We start from the raw sequence: 24,242 nt of genomic DNA on the forward strand, positions 1-24,242 counted from the left end.
AGTTTCAATCTATTCCAAGAACTCCAAGTTCTTTATGCGTTATTTTAATGTTCAATGTGTACATAGCTTTATTCAGCCTTATATTTGCTTCTTTGTGTAACCTGGCGGCTCAGTGTTCACCTTTGGGCACTCTCAGCCCTCGGGTCACACGCCGCCCCCTCCCCCGGTGGTGCCGCCAGAGAAGGCCCCAGCACTCCGCATCAAAAGCAAAAGAGCACATCAGTGCGCCTGCGCAGCCTCCGCCGGTTCCCCGCCGCTCGTCCCCCTCAGTCCCGCCCTCCGCTAACCCTGGCCAGCTATCAGCTAATTACTGTGGCGCTAAGCCCCGCCTCTGCTGCCTAACCACGCCCCCGTCCGCGGCAGCGCGCTTGTCCTGCTACAGGTTTGAGATCGCGCTTAAAGGGACCGCAGCGGGGGCGCGCCTGAGAGAGAGAGCGACAGAGTGCGTGAGACAGCGAGAGACGTTCAGATAGAGAGACCTCCCGAGAGTGCGGCTGCGCCAGAGACCGTAGCCGGAAAAGAGAGAGGGAGAGCGGCTGCGGCTCGCTCATAGTCACTGTACGTTCTCCGAGGAGGGGGGTTGGGAAAACACCCGCCAAGGGGAGGGGAGCGGAGCCCGTGAAGGTATGGCTGGAGGGAGACACGGCGGCAAATAGAGCAGTGGCAGAGGTGAGGAGGGCTGCAGACAGCTGGCCCGGAGACTAGGGGCGCCCCACAACGTGCACAACACCCGGAGGTGGGTGGGGCGTCAGATCTGCCGACACTCCGGCTGGGGGCTGGGGATGTGTGCTCTAACATGTGAGGCGGGAGAGGGTCTGGGGGTGCGGGGAGAGGCGGGGGTGGATCTACAGGGGTGGGGTGGGGATCAGGGTGCAAGAGGGGAGCCAGGGGACATGTCCAGGGGTGCTGGGAGCATGCATGTATGGGAGAGGGCTCCTGAATGGGGGAGGGGGAGGCTCCTGGGCACTGGCAGGGCATGCTGCTGCCTAATAGTGGGGGCAACACTCATCCCATGTAGACCTGGCAGCCTGATCTGCATGGGCCCTACCAGTGTACCCCTCCAAAAATGGGGTGAACAGGGCGCACTGGGGCTCCGATCGCTGGATGGGCTCTATATGTCCACAATCTGTAATGTGTTGTGTATATCCTCTGTTGTGTTTATTATTGTCTGCTGGGGGCGCTCTATAGACCCTGAATGAATCCATGTCTATCACATAGGATAGGGGATAACTGTGATGGCGGGGGAGGTCTCGGAGTGACCCATGTGGGTGATAGGAAATCCTCCTTAAAATGCCCTTCCCCCATTAAAGAAGCCTGCAAAGTTACCAAAATGGCCCTCTGTCTCTGTGGAAAGTTGTGTGACAACCGATAGGACTGTCCTGATCTTCCTGCAGATGTTGTCGGCTCTTGTGGGGTGTTACTGAAGTGGGTTCGGTGGGTCACTGAGATTGGGGAGACCCCAATTGTTATAGAAATGGTTAAATAACTTCTTCTAATGGGTCGTTCATGTCACTCAGTACTTGTATATAATGGGGGAAGTAATGTGGTGGTCCTGGCCCCCAATGGGGTGGTCCTCTCCATTGTGTAGGTACATACTATGTATCCACTATAGATAACATAACACCCCCAGTCTATAAAAGGGGCAGATTAAATGATCAACGTGAATGTTGGTGGGGGTCCAACTGCCCGAGCCCCCCACAGATCAGCAGAATGGGGATTTCTGTCTCCCGTTCCGGCGGTCAGACAGTCTGCATACTCTTCTGTTCAATTCAGATCTGCCAGGGGTCGCCCCTTAGAAATGAATGGAGCTGCCTGACAACTTGTCAGGACAAGGGATACCATCTTCTGTTCACCTGAGTAGTCGGACCCCACAGATCTGCAGGTTATCCCCTGTCTTGGATGGGACAGCACCCCTTAAATGTGTGGTCTGGTTCCTGGATGTGCCAGTGTGGCCTGCTGCTGCTGTTGAGTCATTCATATTCTATGTTGTAAGGTTGAGTTTTGCAATGTTTTGTAGGCCTCTAGTTGTGTCCAAAGGGGTCCCTGACATTTGACTCCTTTGTAATACCGATGTCCTAGTATAGCCAATCAATATTATACAGTCGGGACCCCTATAGATGACGGTTCCAGGACAGCATGGCTCACTGCAAATAGAGCGGCCCCAAAGCACGGAGTGAGACATTAGCTGTGCAGACCTGGAACAGCTGATCTGTGACAGCCCTGGGTGTTTGTTATACTGATACTGTTAACACTGTCCTATATGTCTCTGGAGTGTGGAAGGAAACGGAGTACTTGGAAGAAACCTACAAACTCTTTGGCTGGACATGAACATAGGACTCCAGCTTCAAGGCATTAGCGCTGACCATGTTGATGGCCTGTCTCAAAGATAGGTCATTAACATTACAAAGGTGGACAACCCCTTTAAGGGTGCTGTACCAGGGTGTCTGCTTTCTCCCCGGACCAGTTCCCAGTCTCGCTCCGGGTTGTGCCTGGTATTGTATCTCAGCTCCATTGATGTGACTGTATCTGAGCTGCTATACCAGACCATAGCTTTGCATATATCTATAGTATAGAATGTATATGTGTAAGGATGACGCCACTACTGGTCACTATATGATGTCTATTCTAGATTTGTAGTAGTACACCGATGCCGCCTCTGTCTGCACTAGACAGTCTCCTTGCATGTTGGTGGATGGCATCTTAGTTTCTATCATGTCTCCCCTATGCCAAACACAAATGGTAGAAGAGAATCTGCTCCATAACTCTCCTGCTCACTCACAAGTTGCAGAACTATCATAAAGGACATTATAGAGCCATACTGACCTGCACTGATGTTCATAAAGCGCTCAGTGACCTACAAAACTTACTGGTATCTGCAGCAGTCTCTGTCTGTCTCTCTCACTTGGCTTCTGTAGTCTGAGACTTCCGAGAACTGTTCGAGCTAGACTGATGCAGAAAAGATTTCTGAGCGAGTGTCCGCTTAGGCCCGATTCACATCTGCGCACAGGGTTCCATTGGGGGACTGTTTGGGAAACCTTAGGAAACCTGTGGACCCCATAGACTATAATGTGGTCCGTGTGCTTTCCTTTTGGTTTCAATGCAATGCTTGCAACACTTTTCTCTCCACATGTTTCATGCCTTAGGAGAGGAAGGAGGTGGAGAAAGAAGCATTTTCTTTTCCTAATATGACCTATATAGTTTATGTTCTTATTGGTTTGCAGAAAGTCTGTATAAAAGATGGTGGCCATGTAAGTGCGGCCCCCAAGTGGCACTGAGATTACAGCGGTCGTGTGTGCGTAGTCGCCTCTGCATTCACTTCTATGGGACTGATGGTGATGGCAGAGCACAGTGCTCCATCAGCCCAGGAGAAGTCAGGGGAGCATTGTCCACCCATGTGCGCCATTGCTCCATTCGTACAGGGGAGTCGGGGACATCTGATCTGGTTATCATTGGGGGTCCCAGTTGTCAGATCCTAATTGATCAGATCTTCTATCTGTTATAGAAATCTCCAATAATCCCTTCACAGATTAGCAGCCCCCTCCTCGCCCAGGGAACCTCTTAACACATTGTAAAAGATAGGCATTTATGTAATACATTGAGAAATTTACCTTTTTGCCCACTGAATACATTTTTTGTCATTTTCTCCTTCATAAATGGCCAATGACCAACACCATCCAACTCCCCCATTCATGGGTGTTCATCTAATAATTGTAGTATTTAAGGGACCCTTCAATATAACAAACCCTCAGACACTTATCCCTGATCTGTATATAGGTCTGATGTCCTGTTTGTCTATGGGGCCATCACAGGCCTCAGAGGTGGCCACTTCACGAACAGCTCTGATGTGCTGTTTGTGAAGAGGTGGCTGCTGAGGCCCCATTGCTTGCATTGGAAACCCTGTACAAATATCATGGGGACCTGTATAGTAAGGAACGGAGCTGAGAGTCGTGGGGAGGCTGCAATAGATTGAGGAGCCATGAACCTGCACTTTGCAGCCCCTTCAAATTATTGTATTACTTTGGATTTGGATATGTTACTATCTAGATTCTCTAAACCACTTAAGATTGTGTAAGGAAATTGCTTAAATAGCAGTTCCCCAATAATAAAGTAACTTCAAGCCAGATCTTTAATAAGTTAGGGGTTAGTAGTCCATGTAAGGACCAATGAGTTTTGCTCCACTTGGGTGTGTTTTGACCATATTCATGTCTTCTCTTTCCAGGCCGGGGCCTCTCTAGCAGGTTTCCCGACACTAACCAGCCCCTGAGTGGCCATCTTAAGACTAAAGCCACCCTTGGGCTATCTGGTATCAGAAGTCATTGCCAGGAAACTTTAGTCCACAAACATGGAGAGCGATGACAATAAAGAGCCCGACAGCCCAAAAGAGGAAGATGCTGCAGAAGCCGCAACCGAAGAGCAGAGGAACAAGACAAACAAAAAGGCCAAATCGGACTCTAAGGGGATTGCAAAGGAGGAAAACGCCAATGTAGACCCTCCAAGTAAAACGCCACCTTCAGATCCAGTAGATAACGATGGTAAGGATGATGTCGTCTTTGTCGCCGCCAGGATGACCAAAAAACCCGAAGTGGAGCGCTCAAAAGCGCACAAGACAAAGCGTATAGAAGAGAACGGCGATCCGGGCCAGACCGTCGCGGAAACCGGGGAAGGCACTAACTGTACGCCAGAGGAAAAAGCAGCCGGCGAAGCTCCCGAAAAACAGGCCGACTCGCCTCAGCCTAGCCAAACGCTTCCAAGAAGGATGAGACTGCGGCCCACGTTAAAACCTCGCACCTCTGAACCCCAAAATGTGGATCTTAATGTCAGTAGCGATAAAGACTCTAGTCCAGTGGAAAAAGAGCCGCCTCAACGTGACCAGTCATCTGAGACGGCCGTGGATGTGGAAGCCAACTCTAGATCCTCCTCTGGTGGGTATGACATGGTTGTATAGGCCTGGCGTAGCTCGGTGCTAGATGACCAGACTCTGCCTATAAGTTGGTTCTTCTCTGGTGTAGAAAGCTCATTTATTAGGACATTGAGTTCTTAAGGAGCGCGGGGTCCTCAGGATCCTTCTCTCAGGCAGAGAGAACGGGCTCCCTCTCTGGAGGACCAGTCCTGTTTTGCATTACACAGCAACACATTGAATGGAATAAGCAGCATGTAATGTATATTCTCTCCAGCGGGGGTGCTGCAACATTTATGACAAGTTTGCCCGCTTCCAATTGCTGGTGACTCCCAGCAAGAGGACGATTTGGCGTAAGCTTCTTGTTAAGGAGGGTTTGTCTATAGGGGGAGGACCTCTTTAAATGCTAAACTTACAATCCGTATAAAGAAGGATGATTTTATATGAGGAGGAGGATACGTAGAAGCGTGCATATTATGTATGGGCTATGTAGGGAGATTGAGTATTGTCACAGTGCAATCGCTGTATTGGACTTATACAGATGAGGGCCCCCCAATTATTAGATTTGCAGCTTTCCGCGGGGTGCCAGAAGTCTCAGTGATCAGCCTTTGCTATTGGCGCTTTGTTACGTCACCAACTCCATGTTAGTCCTGTTATTGTACACCGAGTACTTTGCAGATGTAATAACCCCCTTAGAGATCTTGTGAGACAGCCAGGGTCCTGGGTCGATCTTCTCTAAGCGTCGGTGATCACATCTGATTGTACGCTTTGTCTGGCTCCTTGAAAGCAGAATGGCTCTCTGTGTGATTCATGAACCCCCTGCTTCTGTCATTGCGGGACTTTTAGCATGACCCCCCTAATCTTGACTCATTAAAAAGAATTTCTTAAAGGAGCGCATACGCTGTACATAAAAAAACAAACAAAACAAAAACCTCTCCTGTTCCCGGTGTCTGGCCCTGTCCCAAGGGAATTGTATTTGTGTAATGGCTCCTTACTCGCTCTTCTGTAAATAATCTCTCCTGGCTGCGTTGCAATATCGTGTCATTTTGCATAGCATGAGTTCTTAAGACAAATCATTTCTCGTGATGCAATTATTTAATAGATCTATTATAAGATCAGACGGAGTCTCCCTTTAAGGAGCTCTCGATAACAGGCGCTGCTAAGCACAGGGGTGCAGATCTGGTAGTGACTACTGCAGGCGGCCATGTTTCTGGGCTTCTTATCAGTACTTGCCTTGCCGTCGGCCTGACCGTGGTCTGCAATGTCTGCTCACAACAATAGGTTGTATTCAGCTGCAGGGCAAAGACACAGGCTCTGGGGTTAGCCAACTTTAGGCTGTTCATACAATAGCGATGTCTTTCCTTAAAACTTGTGTGTACGCGCCTGGATTTGGCTAGAAGTAACTGTGACTCCGGCCTTAAAGGGATTTTCCTGCAGTGAACCCTTGTAATGTGCCGTAGCGTATTATATCGTACGCTGTTGTTTTCGTCAGCCCTGTGTCGTGCAGGACCATCACTCCATTAATACTGTTTGTACAGTGAGGAAGACTATGGGACTAGCGGTTACTGAGGCTCCGGCATCTTTAGTCCATTCTTATACCCCTCCATGAATACACTATACGCTATGCTATACACTATGCTGTGCTGTACGCTGTGCTATACACTATGCTATGCTATACTATACACTATGTTATGCTGTACGCTGTGCTGTGCTGTACACTATATTATATACTATTGTCGTATTCTCTCCTATTTAGCCGCAAGCTTTTGATCTGATAAATAAATGATATTTTCTTGCTATCGGAAAATCCATTTACCTCCAATTCCTTCTCCTCCTTTTCTTCCTGTGGCACGACTAGTAAAATGAGTTGGCCATGTTCAGTTGTGTCTAGTGTTGTATTAGTGAATTATCTTCTCAATATCTGTGTTGTGTTTCAGGTGACGGCCAAGAAGAGAAGGGGACGGAGACAGAAAAAACAGTGGTAAGTATCCCGGAGGCCGTGTATTACTTCTGTACTACTCCAAAGTTAGAATCTCTGCAGTATGGAATGGGGAAGAGTCTTCAGGTTCTGGTTGGGAGCAGGTGCGGCTTTGAATGGCTTAGGGTGAGGAATTTGGTGCGGAATTTCAGCGCTGAAATAAGAAGCCTCCCCTTGACTTCAGTGGGTTCCTTTTTGTGCTATAAAGTCTGTACTGAAGCAATAAATGCAGTAGTATGAAGATTTGGTTTTCTGGATTTTATTGCGCTGAGCTGAAACGTCTTCATTACGGTGAAATCTCTGTACAGACCCCAAATTGTCAGGTTTGGTTTTTGGGGTACACTGTTATACCGGTGGCTTCCTCATGGACAAATATTTTGTGACTCTGACTACCAGAAAGCTTTGCCAGTAGATGCATTGACACATCCTCCCCGTCTCATACCCCCCTTTATTGTATGACGGACATCCCTGTAATCTACAGTGAATGGTCAAATCCCTGTCTGAACAAGGCCGCCACTTCCTTCCGTCTGGCTTGTTCTGAGATTGGCGAACCTGTTAGGCCCGTCCACACTTAGGTAAAATGTCTTGAGTTGAACCTGTGCACATTGACACTCGATCAGGAAGGCCTTGGTTTCAGGATTTGGTTTAGCCGTATTCTGTTTCATAAAGCCATTAGGAGGAACTTGCAGGATTCACAAACTCCTTTTGTTTGCAGGCGAGACGTGGCTGTAGGTGTGCGCCCGGGAATCAGACAGGGTCACTATTGTGCAGGCACCTCCAGCATGTCTTAAAGTAGGACTCTCACAGCAAATTTTATTCTCTGATCTTGGAGAAAAGCACATGATGTAAATAGTAGTGAAGGTGATCTTGTGTTATGGAGGCTGCATTTGTGGGGAATGCACTTTGGGGGGGGGGGGCTACAGCTATGTCACTTGACCAGCAATAAGTCTCTCCAACTTAGGCTCGGTTCACATCTGCACCTGCTCTCCATACGAGGATTACGTTCGCCCCTCTGCATGACAAATGCGTACAGATCAGCGCTTTTCTCTACGCATTTTTTGCCCTTTACGGGCAGATACCATGCAGAACCTATTATTGCGTACGGGTTACGCGGGTTTTCCTCTTTTTTTTTTTTTTTCTTTTTTTTTATTCAGATGTGAGCCAAGCCTGACACCGTTGCTTGTGTGGATAGGAAGTCAGTTTCATTTCTAGGAGCGCTTTGATGTGAATCTCTTAGGAATAATGGACACACTGACTTCCTGTAAGTTGCAGAGTCTTATTGTCGGTCACATGACACTATGGTGGACCAGAAAGGAGGGGATTACACCCCGACAGCCTCCAAATACGAGATTACCTTTACTACAAGTTACAGTGTAAGCCTTTCTCACAGGCCAGAGAATACATTTTATAAATATATAACAGCAATGGTAGAGCAGTGACCGACCGACTGACAGACTCCTCATAGAGAAGGCCGAGACAGCGGATTACCTGCCTTCCTAGCTGTCGTACACACTGAGGGCCGTAGATGGGGCAGATGACGGCCATGATGTTTCCGGCTTCTATCCTGGTGATTGCTGGGGTCTGTGACGGCCGGTAATACAGCTCTGGGTCTATGATAGGAAGGTGTATTCTCCCACTAATGCCCCCAAAGGTCTTTGTTATACAATGGAATACAATAACGTACAGATAGACCAGGAACGTACAGCGTGAAAAAAACGACAAATAATCACCACCACACTTGTGCTGATCCATCATGCCTTCCGCAATGATGAGTGCACCCAGATGGCTGATGACACCTGCCTTCTGCCATTGGTTATTTAACGTTGCGGTGGTCACATTAATAGGACTGGACGGTGTAGTTTAGGGCTGCTGACTGTGCGTGCTATTGATTGACCTCTGTAATAGCAGAGACTGGTTTGGTAGTCAGTTCATAAAGCTGTATCCGGTTATATAATACCTAGTTGTTCTGGTGCTGTGTGCAAGCTGAAATTCTCAGTCTTCATATGCCACCAGGATCACAGTTCTGTCTGTGCAAGTAATGGAAACCCATTCACAACTGTGATTTCAACCGGTGAGGTGTGTGTGTGTGGTTGGTTCCCGGCGAGAACCGGTGGCATATGAAAACTGGGAATCTCAACATGGATAGGACAATAGAAGCGCTGGTTAAAAAGCAAGAGATATATTGGTAACACAAAGAAGACACTTCCTTAATGGCCTAGTTGGGCAAATTTGTTTTTCCTAGTGTTGATCTGCAGAATTCCTATTATAAGAGCGTGCGGGTTTGCAAACCTAGAATGTAATCCAGGCTGTAACGTCCTAGTGCACTGAGCGGCCTACAGACAGGACTGAAGAAGTACAGCGCCGCCATAGCGGTGCGCTCACACAGCATTGCCTGCGCAGGAAACCATTGTAGATGTGATAATAGAATCTGCTCTGTATCCTGCCAAATTGTGCAGACGTTTGGAAACAATAATCATGCGTACAGGACCCCGAGTGCTGCTTTTACTGTTTTGGTATATAGAAAAGATATAATTGTGCACTTGGAAGATGATTTCATTTGTTTGGAAGAAAACCTTGTTTGTACATCATTCACTGGAAAGTTATTAAAGTCATATGTGCTTTTTTTTTCTTTTCCTCTCCAAGGAGCAGAAACGCAGTGACCGAGCGCGTCGCACAGATACCCTGCCATCCTCCGAAAGCAGTAAGTAAGAAAAGCAGAGCATGGGAAACGTCTGCACAAAGTATAAAGACTAGAGGCCTACTACTCCCATCTACTAAAGCAGCGGTTTATTGCAAGGATTTACTGTGGCTTTATAACAGGTGGGGGGGACCGCCCCGATCCTGGTTTTGTGCAGCCTCTGGCAGAAAGCAATGGCCTATACTAACAATATGCAATCACTTATTGTGTTCGGTGGCAGTAATTCTTTAATGTTGGTAGTTATTGCTCTACATTTGTAGCACAAGAACAATGGTAGTGTCATATGTTATATTGCAACAAGCTAAAAGTTGCTTCAACCAGTTATCTTGCGCTGCTCTATGCCGTGGCGCTGCACTGTGCCTTGAGCAACCGTGGAGCGCTGCTCTGTGCCGTGGAGCGCTGCTCTGTGCCTTGGCGCTGCTCCATGCCACGGCGCTCATCCGTTTGTGTAAGCCCTGCCCTGGTAGTCGGGACTAGCACCCAGCTTTCCCCATGTTGGCTATGATTTGCTAAAATGGCAATAACCCTCTTACATTTGTGACTCTGTAACCGCTGAGGTTCACGTTGTTGTTGGCTATTGACATGTATGTGTATTATTCAGTGCAGATTTCTGACGAAGATTCGGATGCCATGGTGGATGACCCGAACGATGAGGACTTTGTACCCTTCAGAACTAGACGCCCGACGCGCCTGTCTCTCCGTAACCAGGTGCCACCACGTCCTCCCAAACCAGCACTGACCAAGATGTCTTGTGCTCACTGCAAAACTCCCTTACAGAAGGGACAGACTGCCTATCAACGCAAAGGAATGCCGCAACTCTTCTGTTCTTCAACGTGTCTTACCACGTTCTCTAAGAAACCACTGTGTAAGAAGATCTGCACTTTCTGCAAGAAGTAAGTCGTGATGGTGAGATGGGTATTGTCAGGGCACAGAATAACGCGCTTGTTGGTATGGTTTTGTAATATTTCTTCGTTGTTCTCTCTTGCTGTGCTCGATGCCGCCCTGTTCATGTGCCGTTTACATTGTAGGGACATTCGTAACTCCAAAGACTCTGTGGTTGCTCAGACTGGTTCTGGTTTCCAAGAATTTTGCTCCAATGCCTGCCTTTCACTGTATGAAGCACAGCCACGATCTAGTTCCCAGAGCTCATCGGATGTTCCTGATATCATAAAATGCAGCATATGTCACAAGAGTGGTGAGGTGAGAATCAGAACTTTCCATAGCCGAAATGTCTTGCACCAGAGGTTCATATAACTAGAGGCAACTTCATTCTCTCCATTGTACTATCTCATTGAGTCCTGTTGTGCTTCGCTGTGTATTCGTTTGCATCAGTGAGGTCTGGATGCCCAGCAATTGCTCAAATGAAAGGACAGACGTGCCTTAACCTACATGAGGGGCGGACACATCCCTTTATAGCAGGGGTAGGGAACCTTCAGCTCTCCAGTTGTTGCAAAACTACAACTCTCAGCATGCACACTCGCTCTGCTGTTTTTGGAACTCCCATGGAAGTGAATGCAGCATGTTAGGAGTTGTAGTTTCACAGCAGCGGGAGAGCCGAAGGTTCCCTACCCCTGCTTTATAGGTTCATAGATTTAGCGCACAACCCTTATATTCCACGGTGAGCTCACAAACAAAGGAGCCTCTGGCTGATGGTGGTTCGCCACATGGATCCCCACCGCTTCAAATGTCCAGTACCCTTGAAATATCTCTTAAGACAGGGATCAGCAACCTTCGAAACTTCAGCCGCTGTGACACTACAACTCCCAGCATGCTCCATTCGCTTCCATGGGAGTTCCCAGAACAGTAGAGCAAGTATGCATGCTGGGAGTTGTAGTTTTGCAACAGCTGGAAGGTTGCTGATCCCTGCCTTAAGATATGCACCCCAGGGTTTAAATGGAAGCTTCTAGCATAAACAATTTTAAAGGGAAAGGTGTGCAGGGTCTGCCTGCGGAGGGCAAAGTGCACTAAAAATGTTTGGTTTGGGGTTTTTATTTTATTACAGATTCAACATGAAGTCAGTAATGGAAGTGTCGTTCACAGACTGTGTAGTGATACCTGTTTCACCAAATTTCGAGCCACCAAAGGTCTGAAAACAAACTGCTGTGACAATTGCGGCATATACATCTACAACAAAGGTTTACCACTGGAGTATTTGTTCCATGAGGGTCAGCAAAAGCGCTTCTGTAACGCCGCCTGCTTAAACAACTACAAGAAGGTGAGCAACTCGTAAGACAAACACGTTTGCCATTTTTTTTTAGAGTTGGCGTCTCGCTGAGTCCAAAATGCCTTTTAGGTGCATTACTAGTTTTCTGCAGTTCCTATTTGACAGACTGGTTCCTGGCACTGCAGGCGATGTACATGAGATAGCTGTTGGCAGGCAGCCATTTCTCCTGACATCCAGATCCATGCTCAGCTCCGTCTGCATGTGTTCTGCTGCTAGACTCCTGCCATATCTCCTCTGAGAGCAGAAGAATCTGACTGAAGACGCTATTAATGCTAGCTTCACACTAGTGTCTCCTGTCAGTTATTCTGATCCGCCGAAGGACTAGAACAACGGACAGACCGCTAAAATTGCATGCCATCTACCTAAGAATCTTGCAGAAGAAATAGAGCAAGAAAAATGGTCTTCAGTGCTGAGCGATGATTTTGCTGTTGCCGTTTTCTAACAAATCCCACAATCTCTTATCTTTTACAGAAAAACACCAAAGTGTATCCCTGTATGTATTGTAAGACACTTTGTAAGAACTTCGAGATGCTCTCCAATGTGGACAAGAATGGCCGCGTGGGTCTGTTTTGCTCTATTTGCTGCATTACCTCTCATAAAGTCAAACAGGCTGGAATACCAGGTGACTGAAGCTTTGTACATTTACTAGCCCTATACCCTTATATATGATCCCGCTTGGCTATAGATATGTCCATGCGATTCCTGAATCCACATGTGTTTTACAAAACCACACGTGTCTTAATGTAGCAAAATCTGCACCTTGAGATACACAATGAAGTTTCTTACGTCAAGCCGAGATCTTGGAAACCGCCATCGATACTTCCGCTGACCAGCTATTGTCCCCATTTGCTCGTTGGTAATGATTGAACAGCGGGAATACAGCAAAATCTTAATTTGTTGCCGCTCATGGCAGCCTTTACAATAGGCCCTTATAAGTGCTCTCACTAGGCAGCGATGATGTGGGATATAACTAGCCATGCAGTTATCGTACTGATGGGTATACGCTGCTTGTCCTATACACTGGTCGGTGCCGAGGTCACTGCATGCTCGATATAATAATTAGATTACGTAAAGTTTTGTTCTTCAACTAACTCTTTGAATTGTTTCTTCAGGCCCCACACGACCCTGCAGCCTTTGTAGACGTAGTCTGTCAGAACCGGCCTATTACAACAAAACCGAACGTGTCCTCTACCAGTTCTGCAGTCCCAGCTGCTGGACCACCTTCCAGGTAGCCATGTTGTATCCCTGATCGTAGGCCTGTGATGTGGTGGAACTAATGCAAAGAAGCCGAGAAAGGGCCATCACTATTAAGAATACACATTGCAGAACTGTTGGTACCCACATCAGCAATAGCCCAAAATACACACACTCGCACTTTGTTTAATTGTGCAAATGCCTTGGTATGATGTATAGGGGGTGAATGGGCTTGGCTGACACCCTAGCTGTTTTGGGTCTTGTCAGCCAAACCCATTCACCCCCTATACATCATACCAAAGCATTTGCACAATTAAACAAAGTACAAGTGTGTATATCTTGACCCGGTCAGCCATGGCCAGCTCGCCTCATGAGCAAAAGAGAAAATGCAACTGCTCTAGAATCGGGGGAGCGGCGCCTATTAAAGAATGCAAAGAGGTGTAGATGGTGATTCTTACATTCTGCATAGACTGACTTACTGTACTCCTGAGATTTGGGGTACCATAGGTTGCATTCAGGAGGACCATGGAAGAACAGGAATACGTGTGCGCCGTTTTGTTGGTATCTTCCTCTTTTGCAGGGATATTGGTGCCTTTTAGAGATGAGCGAGTACTATTCGAAGTTCCCGTTTCGAATAGCACACACCCATAGGAATGAATGGACGCAGCCGGCACGCAGGGGGTTAAGCGTCCGGCCGCCGGCAAAGTCTGCGTCTGGCCGCTTCCATTCATTCCTATGGGTTCGGTTTTGAATAGTACTCGCTCATCCCTAGTGCCTTTAGATTAACTAGTAATCTCACTGACCTGTGGTCTTGTTTGGTGAGGGGCGCATGCTCCACCGCCAGAGATTAGACCAGGTCACCCCCTGATAGTTATCTCTGCAATGGGGGAAGATATTGATGGAACGGAGACGGCACTGAATTCAGTACAGTATATGACCTACTCAGTAACAGAAGACATTTTGGAAGGCCCTCTTTATGCCAGGACTTCTCACCGGTTGTAATCCTAGTTGGCCACTAGATGGCAGTAATCTAGTGTCGCATTTAGTTCTGAGACATTTTCTGTAGAGAACTTTGTGCTTTATTGTTGTTGCCCAATTCATATCTAGCGGTGACTTGTTACTGGTGGGGAATAGTCTCTAATAGAGGAAGATTCTAGAGCCGGGAATGAAACTTGCATTATAATCTATTGTATTGTTATTTAGTAGTTCTTTGTATTCTCTATTACTAGTATTAGGGTTATCTGTTCTGTTTGTAGGACTGGATATGATCTTTTATATCTGATTATTGGTCATTTTAGATTTTGAGACTTGGGAAAGGTATTAAAAACCTCACCAAAAGTTGATCACTGTAGGTCATTTTCTGGTGACACTTCTGTTGCATAGTTTGTCAGCGAACGGTTACAATAAAGTTTCTTCAAATTCAAAGTTTGGTGATATGTTGCTCATGAGAGTATCCCGTATCTTTTAGCGTACCAGTCCAGAGGGTGGCATCCATCTCAATTGTCATTATTGTCACAACATGTTTACCGGAAAACCAGAGATCTTGGATTGGCAGGTAAGGGGTTGTCGCTTCACGGTGAAAGTATGAGTCCGCATAGTATAGTCCCGTATTCTGCTCAATCTAAATGTCTTCTTACAGGATCACGTGTATCAGTTCTGTTGTAAAGATTGCTGTGAGGACTACAAGCGCCTTCATGGAGTGGTGTCACAATGTGAATATTGTAAGCAAGAAAAAATCCTGCATGAAAAGATACGGTTTTCAGGTGTGGAGAAGAATTTTTGTAGTGAGGGTAAGTAATGCACTGACTCGTCTTCACTTCATCTCGCTATCTCATTCTGGTACTTGCATGGACCGAAGCTAAACTGCTTAAGAAAATTAAAGCAACACTTAATACATCGCAGTGTAAGAAGCCTAGTCATTGGGAATCAACAAACTAAAGTGATAACAGGAGAGGCAGCGACAAGACGGGCCTGGGAGTTTTCTGGCGGTCACAGACGTACATTCGCCTTAGGGCTAGTTCACACGGGGTACGGTATTGCGTATATTGGTCCTGATTGTGACGCAGGAAGCCAAAATGTGCCTGTCGCGGCTTCCCGCTCCGGACTAGGCCCAAATAAATGGGCCTAGTCCGGAGGGAGGTGTCGCGAGGCGGACACCGGGGCGGAATCTTTCTGAAGAAAGGGCAGCTCGCTTCTTTTTTGCGCGAGCGGGAACACATTGTAAAAAAGAACACTAGCGGTTTACATAGACCTCTATTGTGAGGGGGCGGATTTTGAGGTGGATTTGGCGTCAAAATCTGCCCCCTCTTGCCCCATGTGAACGAGCTCTTAGAAGCAGATGCCCCCACGTCCCAGGCCGTATGTGCACCAAAAAATAGTTGTTAGGTTCACATCTGGCACACGGCTCTCGGTTGTTCACACAGCCAAACAATGGTTACCTATGGACACTACACTATAATGGGATCTAGCGAGTGTCCACAGTTTATACTGAAACCAGTAGAAAGAAAAGTTCTCCATGCAGGACATTTCTCTCCACCAATCTCAGGCGGTTTCTTCGGCCAAGTCTCCAATGGACCACCAATGACCAGACCCTCACCCACTATCCTGTGAATAGATGATACTTGTTACTGTTGGCCAACCATTCAGTCCTATAGCATTGTGGTGGTGGACAATAATAACCTGTTTCTTAGTGTTTCTCTCTTTGCTCCTTTCACAGGTTGTGTGCTTCTATACAAACAGGACTTTACCAAGAACCTAGGCCTGTGTTGTATAACCTGTACTTACTGCTCTCAGACCTGTCAGCGGGCCGTCACTGAAGAACTGGATGGTAGCACATGGGACTTTTGCAGTGAAGAATGCAAGAGCAAGTATCTACTGTGGTACTTCAAGGTAAATGGAATAAGGAGAGTCACACAATGTTTATGTATAGTGGTTCATAGTAACTTGAGACACTGCATACATTGCACTGAATTTACAATACAACAAAAAAATGACCATCTGCAATGCTTTATTGTTTCTCTATAGGCAGCGAGGTGTCACGCCTGCAAACGGCAGGGCAAATTGGTAGAAACCATTCACTGGCGCGGAGAAATAAAACATTTCTGCAATCAACAATGTCTGTTACGATTCTATAACCAACAAAACCAACCCAATCTAGACACACAGAAAGGGCCGGAAAGCCTGCTGCACAGTAAGAAAGGTACGTGGACGAGTGAAGGGCCTAGAAACAGGACTAATAGGACTGGTTGGGCTCCTCACATGGCATACATTCTCTTAAGCTGTACCTAACCCTTTAACAAACTTGGTAGAATTCAATATTACATTTCTGGCAGTTTTATGAATTGTATCCTGTGTTTTTAGCAGTTTTCCCCTCTGTGCTCAATCTGTGTCGCCACTGAGCTTTCAGGTGGACTCTAGCCAGTATGGTCCTCACAGACAGTAGAGGAGAATCTGCTTATCTGAGTGTCTGCCTATTCATATATAGGGGGGAAAGCAGATGGGGTCAGAGAGAAACTTCCTTTTTCACTCCAACACTGCTCCTGCTCACGCTTTCCCTCCACTCCATAGACTTGTGAAGCTGACATGTGACATCTGTGAGCTGCAGTCTGTCTTCATTTAGCAAGATGAATTCAGCAGAGATGTCAGCTTCATAAGTAGGGCTGGACATATTCTTTATCCGTTAGAGCGACGCATGCATGCGATACGATGATATATTGCAAAGTAACTTTACATTAAATATGATTGCTGTTGTGGAAATACACCTTTAATACATTTATAGTTTAATTCTGCTTTATATTGTTTGAACTGGATCTCCTTTGATCTCACCAGGTCAAAATGCAGGATCCAAACCCCCAGCAAGCACACCACAGAAAATGGAGACTAACGCAGTGAGTAAAAACATAGTGGTGATTACAAAGGTGATCTGGAGAAGAACCGGATATAATAACAGCTGATAACTTGTATCCAGCCAAATGACCTATTAACCCCTTCCTACTTTATGGCATGCAGGGTGTGTATATATATATATATATATATATATATATATATATATATATATATATATATATATATATATATATATATATATATATATATATATAATAGTACAGCACAGAACTCGGGACTGGGTCAGATTAGGTTATACAGTGCCAGGTCCACAGGTTCATGGATTCTCATGTCAAATGGAAGCGAAAACAACAGACATTGAGCCATTCTGTAATACAAGGTACAGTGCCTGGGTTTATGTCTTGTTAGACACAACTTCATACTCGGTAGCAGCAGCGTAAGGGACATTATGCAGCAGTAATGTGCAGCGTTACTGAGACTTTAGCACTAGGGTGAGCTAGAAAACCTGACATTGCAGGATAGGATAGTGAAGGCTCATTGCAGAAGATTGCGAAGTAGAGGGGAAAGGCAAATGTCTTCACTTTTGATTTATACAGTACGCTGAATGTCCGGGGCCTTATGATAGGGTTGTATCAAGTCAAATAGAGGTTTCCAGCATAAAAAAGTCAATCTCCGTAATCTTGATGTATCTCTAAACTTTATATGAAAGGTATGTAACAATCTGATCATCTTAGGCATCACCAAAACCAAGCTCCCCACAGACTTCCCCTGCTCCACCGCCACCTCCTAGTCCCAGCGTACCACGGAAAAACAAGGCTGCTATGTGTAAACCTTTAATGCAGAATCGCGGGGTCTCATGTCGGGTGGAAACGAAAAGCAAAGACTGTCAGACAGGTAAGTGGAGAAGACAAACGAAAGGCTTGTAGCTTTATGAGAGAATATGTATGCGTGCGGGTCTCATCTGTATGCCGACCATAATGGAAATCTAATGAAATATTTTAATTTATATATTATTATTATTATTATTATTATTTTATTTTATTTTTTATTTATTTTTTTTTTAAATCTAAATGTCACTTTCTGCCATAGATGAGGATTGGAAACCACAGGTCATTGTTCTGCCTATCCCTGTGCCCATATTTGTGCCAGTACCTATGAATTTATACTCTCAAAAAGTGCCTGTCCCATTCTCTCTGCCTGTTCCGGTGAGTAGAGATTTTTTTGCTCCCCTTGTTGTTGTCGGCCCTTTTTCTATTCTGCTTATTGCTCCTTTAAGTTTCTATTGTTAACGTTCCTGCCCCTGTTGTCGCGTCAGGTGCCTGTCCCTGTGCTGCTACCTACTACGTTGGAAAATACTGATAAGATAGTGGAAACCATTGAGGAACTGAAAGTGAAAATTCCTTCCAACCCATTAGAAGCTGATATACTGGCCATGGCTGAAATGATTGCAGAGGCCGAAGGGCTGGACAAGTCCTCTGACCTGTGCGGTAAGGCTGCAGTAAAGGAAAATGGGAATTCAGAGTGAATTTTTTTAAAAAAAATTTCTGGAATCTGTTACATGAACCTCATCACTTTAATCTGCGCTTGCTTTCCTATAGAGCTTTCCAGTGACCAGAGCGCTGAGGGTCTATTGGAGGACTGCGATATCTTTGGACCCACACGAGATGATGTATTAGCAATGGCTGTTAAAATGGCGAATGTGCTAGAAGAACCGGGGCAGGACTTGGAGGCTGACTTTCCAAAAAGTAAGCTGCCTTTGTTTCTCTGTTGGTCTTCAGACTTCCCATCAATCTTACACAAGCTATAAATGACGTCTTCCTTCTTCTGGTGCAGATTCTGCCGATATAAACCAGAGCGTGGATTTCCTGCTGGATTGCGGATTAGTGAGCTCTGACGATGCTTCAGAACAAGACGCGTCTCGAGTTTTACGAAAGGTGAGAATCCCATTCCAACGGCAGTCGTGCGGATTCGTCTACGTGAAGGAATTACTAATCTACATATTCACCGTTTGCAGGGTCCGAAGCGTATGCTTCTATCGGAGAAAGAGAGCAGCTCCCGGGACTCTCTTCTCAGTCAGCGGAGCAGCACAAACCTCAGTTTTACTTATGGGGTTAATGCCTGGAAAACTTGGGTGCAGCGAAAGTATGAAGGGGGAGAGCCGAGCAAAGGAGAGGAGCTACGTTTTGGCCGTAAGTTGGAAATAATAGTAGTTAGAGATGAGCGAACACTGTTCGGATCAGCCGGTCCGAACAGCACGCTCCCATAGAAATGAATGGAAGCACCTGTGATGCTGATTTTGCCGGCGGCCGGCCGGTGTCACAGGTGCTTCCATTCATTTCTATGGGTGCGTGCTGTTCGGACCGGCTGATCCGAACAGTGTTCGCTCATCTCTAGTAGTGTCTAATGTCTTTAAGGCTGTGGCCCCACGTTGCGGAAACGCAGCGGTCTTTGGAATCAAAGCCAAGAATGGCTACAAAAGGAATGGGAAATATATAGAAATGACTGCCAAGTGTATGGAGTGATGGGCCGAAATGAAATGTGGTAGCCAGGGATGATTTTGTAGCCTCCATGACTGCTTGCTGTGCCCAGTCCTTCCACTTATTACTATAGTAATACTTATATGTATACATTTGCTTCTTTTATGTAGCTAAACCTATGCGTATCAAAGAGGACATCTTAGCCTGTACAGCAGCCGAGCTTAACTATGGTTTAGCCCAATTTGTGAAGGAGATAACCCGACCGAATGGCGAACGCTATGAGCCGGACAGCATTTACTACCTGTGCCTGGGCATCCAGCAGGTGAGAGTTGCCTCTTTTTTCTTTTATTTCCCCTACATTTAGTTTGCGTGCCCCTTGTAGGTCTCTGAATTTCTTATTCCTATGTCAACTATGAAAAGCAAACTCCTTATTTTATCTCCGTCCCCCAGAAGTTTCTAGCAGTTCACCGTCATGATCTGTGTGAATGAGTTGCATGACATGAGATAGGATCAGAGCTGCATGGCTGCCATACAGTATACGGGGCCTTCTGTTTCCAGCTCTAGTCTGTATGTAAAGGCTTCCTGGTGCAGCGAATTGGTGAGGGGTCCGGGTGTAATCCTAACCTAACCTGAGCATAGGGCTGCATCACAATAGACCTTTAAGTCAGACTTCCCTAATGGGGTATATGACAATGGATTCTATAAAGTAACTTTCCCCCTATGTTGGTGTTACACTGTATACAGGCCTAGTTTGCTGAGTTCGTTATGATTCTGTGCAGATCAATCTCCGCCATCTTAATGGTATAACTACATATGGTCCTCTATAGGATGCTGCTATGTATGTATGGGTTTCTCATTGCTATCCAGACGCCTAAATCCAGTCACATTGTATATAAAATCTCTATCAAGTCTTTGCTGCAAACACAAGGTATAATAATGTAATAAGGACGCTGTTTCCTTCCACTGACTGGTTAACACATACGCTCTTTCCCTCACACAGTACCTCCTCGAAAACAACCGGATGGTGAACATCTTCACGGACCTCTATTACCTGACCTTCGTTCAAGAACTGAATAAGATTCTGACAGCATGGCACCGCAGCCTGGCACCCAGTAGTAAGAAATGGGGTTTGATGCTGTCGGGGGCAGCGGTGATCGCTCTACCGGGCACACGGCTTTAATATGTGTAGTGTCATATCAGACTCCACACATGTCTAAAGTTTGGGGGGGGGGAGGGGGGGGGGGACTATGGTAATATGTGCTGGTAGAGTTTATATAGATGAGGCCTTCTATGGTCCCTACCTGACATGTGGCCAATTTCAGGGATGATATTCTCACGAGTGGAAGAAGAACATCTGTGGGACTGTAAACAGCTGGGTGTGTATTCCCCCTACGTGCTCCTCAACACACTCATGTTCTTTAATACCAAATTCTTTGGCCTGCGGACCGCAGAAGAGCACATGCAGTTATCCTTTACCAATGTGGTTAGACATTCCCGCAAATGCACAACCAGCAGAGGAACCTCGAAAGTAGTGAGCATCAGATACTACCCCCCCGTGCGGCAAAAGAAAGGCAGAGGTAGGTCACATTGCATCGGCACCCATGGGGGTTATCCTGCACCGAGGAGCCTGGTCGTTCCTTGTCTGCACCCCCTGACCTGCACAGTAGGCAGTAGGTGACAATGACTTGTCTCTTGTGTTTGTGTCTCCAAAGAAAGTTTAGCAAAGCGGAAGCGTGACGATGATCAGCAGCCATTAATGGAGCAGCACGAGAATAAGATGAACCCTCTGCGGTGTCCTGTCAAGTTTTATGAGTTTTACCTTTCTAAATGGTATGACCTTTAAACCGAAGTTTTATGAACTCTGATACAATGGCACTACGTTCAGTCGAGCAGAGCTGTGTTGTGTGCTGAGTGGCCGAGCACCCTGGTTCTTACTGTTCAGTGTCCGGAGGCAGGGCTGTGGAGGCCAAACCATAAACTCCATAGTGTCCATTTGTCTATAGTTCAACTTCTGCTTCGACTCGACCGTAAAATCCAGTGATTGAGTTGCTGGGTCACTCCACAGCCCTGTTTGTAGGCAATCACCTGTCAGCCATGTTATCACATATCCTGGCACTGGTGTGCAGTGTAATGGATGAGATTTAAAGGGATCCTATCATTGGATACCCTTTTTTCTGACTAACATGTAGAAAGAGCCTTAAGAAAGGCTATTCTTCTCCTACCTTTAGATGTCATCTCTGCGCCGCCGTTCGGTAGAAATCTGTTTGTTTTTTTTGTATGCAAATGAGTTCTCTTGGGGACCACCCCAAGTGCTGCGAGAGAACTCTCCAGCGCCGCCTCCATCTTCTCATGGAACGGCCTCTTCCTGTGTCTTCTTCCGTCCTGGGTTTCAATCTTCTAGGCCTCGGGCAAAACCGACTGCGCATGCCCGGGCTACAAGAAAATGGCCGCTTACACTGTAAGCTGGGGTAAGCGTCCATTTTCTTGTGGCCCAGCATGCGCAGTTGGCTCGGCCCAATGACAGAGCTGACTACGCATACCTAGACGATTGAAACCCAGGACGGAAGAAGACACAGGGAGAGGCCGTTCCAGAAGAAGATGGAGGTGTTGTTGGAGAGTTCTCTCGCAGCATTGGGGCCCGCCCCCTGTGCTGCAAGAGCAATCATTTGCATACAGAAGGAAACTGGGATTTCTACTGAACGGCAGCGCGGAGAAGACATCTAAAGGTAGGAGAAGAATAGGCTTTCTTAAGGGTATTCCTACGTGTTAGTCAGTAAAAATGGGTATCCAATGATAGGATCCCTTTAAACAAATTCCTATTCACACACTGCAGCAAAAACCCCATAGCATGAGACATTTTGAACCCCGCATGTCAATTATTGCTGCATTTTTGGCCAAAGTTTTCTCCCTTTGCATTGCTGAGTCTGGTTTTTGCCATAGGTGGTTCAGCTGTGGGATGTCCAGGGCAGCCTCCTTGGCCTTAAGGGTCCTTTCACCCTGGGATACATTTCAGTGCACGGACCATTTAAATTTTACATCTGACTTGTCTTTTCTGTGTTTCTCCCGCTTTACCAGTCCTGAAAATCTTCGAAACCGTGCGGACGTGTTCTACCTGCAGCCGGAGCGGTCATGTGTGGCAGAATCTCCTCTTTGGTACTCTGTTATTCCAATGGACAAAAGCATGTTGCAGAGTATGCTGAGCCGCATTCTAGCCGTCAGAGAGGTGTACGAAGAACAGTTACGGGGGGGCAGTATAGGCGAGGACACCGACTAGGCGGACACAAGGGTGGGGTGAACTATAAGCGATGGAATGGATTGTGAGCTTCACCGTCCATGGCATTCTGAACGGCAAGACCAATGGCGAAGATAAAGGACTTCAGTTCGGGAATTCATCTCCCACAGACTCGAGCACAACAAGGTGCCGGCCACTCTTCCCCCATCACACCTTCCTGAAAGCTTTATGTTGCAGAGTGATCTATCAATGTTCTGTCCTCACATCCTCTACATCATAGGAGGGCACGTGAGAGAGGGAGTGGGCTGCTGAATTTTGTGAATTTTTTTTTCTTCTTAAAGATGGCGTTGTGTTAGGGCCTGTAGGACCAGAGTCATGGAGGACTTAGTATCACTCCAATACATAGTAGGCTTCCCTGCTTCACATTATCCACGTGTCTGCTCTGAAGTACGGCGTTTCTAAGATATCTCTCCTGGGTGCTCCTATGTACCCCCTCACGGATAGGCCTTGCAATGACGTTCGCTTCTTCCACACCATCCTCTGGTTTCTGCAGCCGCCGCCGCTGCTGCTCAGTCCTCCCAATGATAGATATCGCCCAGGCCTTTACGCTGTCTCCATCATCGGTTCAACACTTACATTGTAATTCTGCCATTGGCCAGCAAGTGTCCTTGTAACTCCACATTAACTTTCATACCAAGAACAGACAGGGTCGCAACGTCTTCATAATGGAGTAGCCTGACTTGCCATATTCTCATGCTTCGTGTCGTCATAGGTGACCAATCCCCTGTCAAGGCCCTTTTCTTTTTTTGTTAAAAGGAGACTGTTTGTGCAAAATGACGATTGGGCATTTTTTTTTTTTTCTTTCATTTTCATTTATCTCTTTGACATTTTTTTTTTTTAACCTGTTCAATGGTTTGGCTGCTTTTCAAATATGTACATAGTGTTTTTATGCGAGTGCCGTAGCCCTCGCCCCATGTTCTCGATTGTCATGTGCTAGGTCCTGGACAGCCCTGTTTGTGGGAAAGTTTCATTGCAAATAAAACTTTTAATTTCCTGCGTGTGTCTGATCAGGGACATGTCTGAGAGAGGCCTAGCTACAGAATGTGATGTGTTTAAGTGCCTAAAACTTTTGTAAGTGCTGCCGCTCTCGCATCTTTGACTTGCTTTGACTGCTCCCTATGTGCCCACCCACCCGTTTCTGTTGTCACCAATGTCACACGGCTGCTGTCATCACACATGTCCCAGAATAAACGTAAGAACAAACAGTGCATGGACAAGGTGCTCTTAAAGGGATCATCCTGGACTTTAATATTGATGGCTGATTCTTAGCATAGGCCAGGGGTAGGTAACCTTCGGCACGCCTGCTGTTGCAAAACTACAACTCCCAGCATGCATACTCACTCTGATGTTCTTGCAACTCCCATGGTAGGAGTTGTGGTTTCACAGATGCTGGAGTGCAAAGGTTGCTGACCCCTGCCCTAGATCATCTATATTAGATAGATGGGGTCAGATTCTCAACACCCCTGCTGATTATTATTTAGGGTGTTTTGTCCTCTCATACTGTACATATAGAAGCAAATGGGTTCTCTGTAAACAATGGAGGGGCCACCACCAGGGGTGTCCAGCGTCAGACCCTCACCGATCTGATAGGAATTACAATCCTGCCAAACCCTTTCACTATACAGAACACTACAGA

The 24,242-nt window shown here is 46.5% G+C and overlaps 1 protein-coding gene across 1 annotated transcript; it reads left to right on the plus strand.

The window, feature by feature from the left end:
- The first annotated feature begins 429 nt into the window (after positions 1–429).
- Positions 430–23,600, plus strand: ZMYM3 (zinc finger MYM-type containing 3). Its single transcript, XM_075259909.1, has 25 exons — positions 430–736; positions 4,220–4,922; positions 6,835–6,878; positions 9,519–9,576; positions 10,175–10,466; positions 10,602–10,773; positions 11,576–11,788; positions 12,269–12,419; positions 12,910–13,025; positions 14,460–14,546; positions 14,631–14,781; positions 15,708–15,880; positions 16,016–16,190; positions 16,820–16,878; positions 17,572–17,731; positions 17,927–18,042; positions 18,153–18,324; positions 18,436–18,582; positions 18,671–18,771; positions 18,852–19,026; positions 19,485–19,636; positions 20,315–20,429; positions 20,637–20,891; positions 21,027–21,144; positions 22,390–23,600. The coding sequence occupies exons 2-25, from the start codon at positions 4,343–4,345 to the stop codon at positions 22,586–22,588; spliced, it is 3,981 nt and encodes a 1,326-aa protein (XP_075116010.1). The 5' UTR covers positions 430–736; positions 4,220–4,342; the 3' UTR covers positions 22,589–23,600.
- Positions 23,601–24,242: the final 642 nt, after the last annotated feature.

Source organism: Leptodactylus fuscus, chromosome 11 (genome assembly GCF_031893055.1).
Source record: "Leptodactylus fuscus isolate aLepFus1 chromosome 11, aLepFus1.hap2, whole genome shotgun sequence".
NCBI lineage: Eukaryota > Metazoa > Chordata > Amphibia > Anura > Leptodactylidae > Leptodactylus > Leptodactylus fuscus.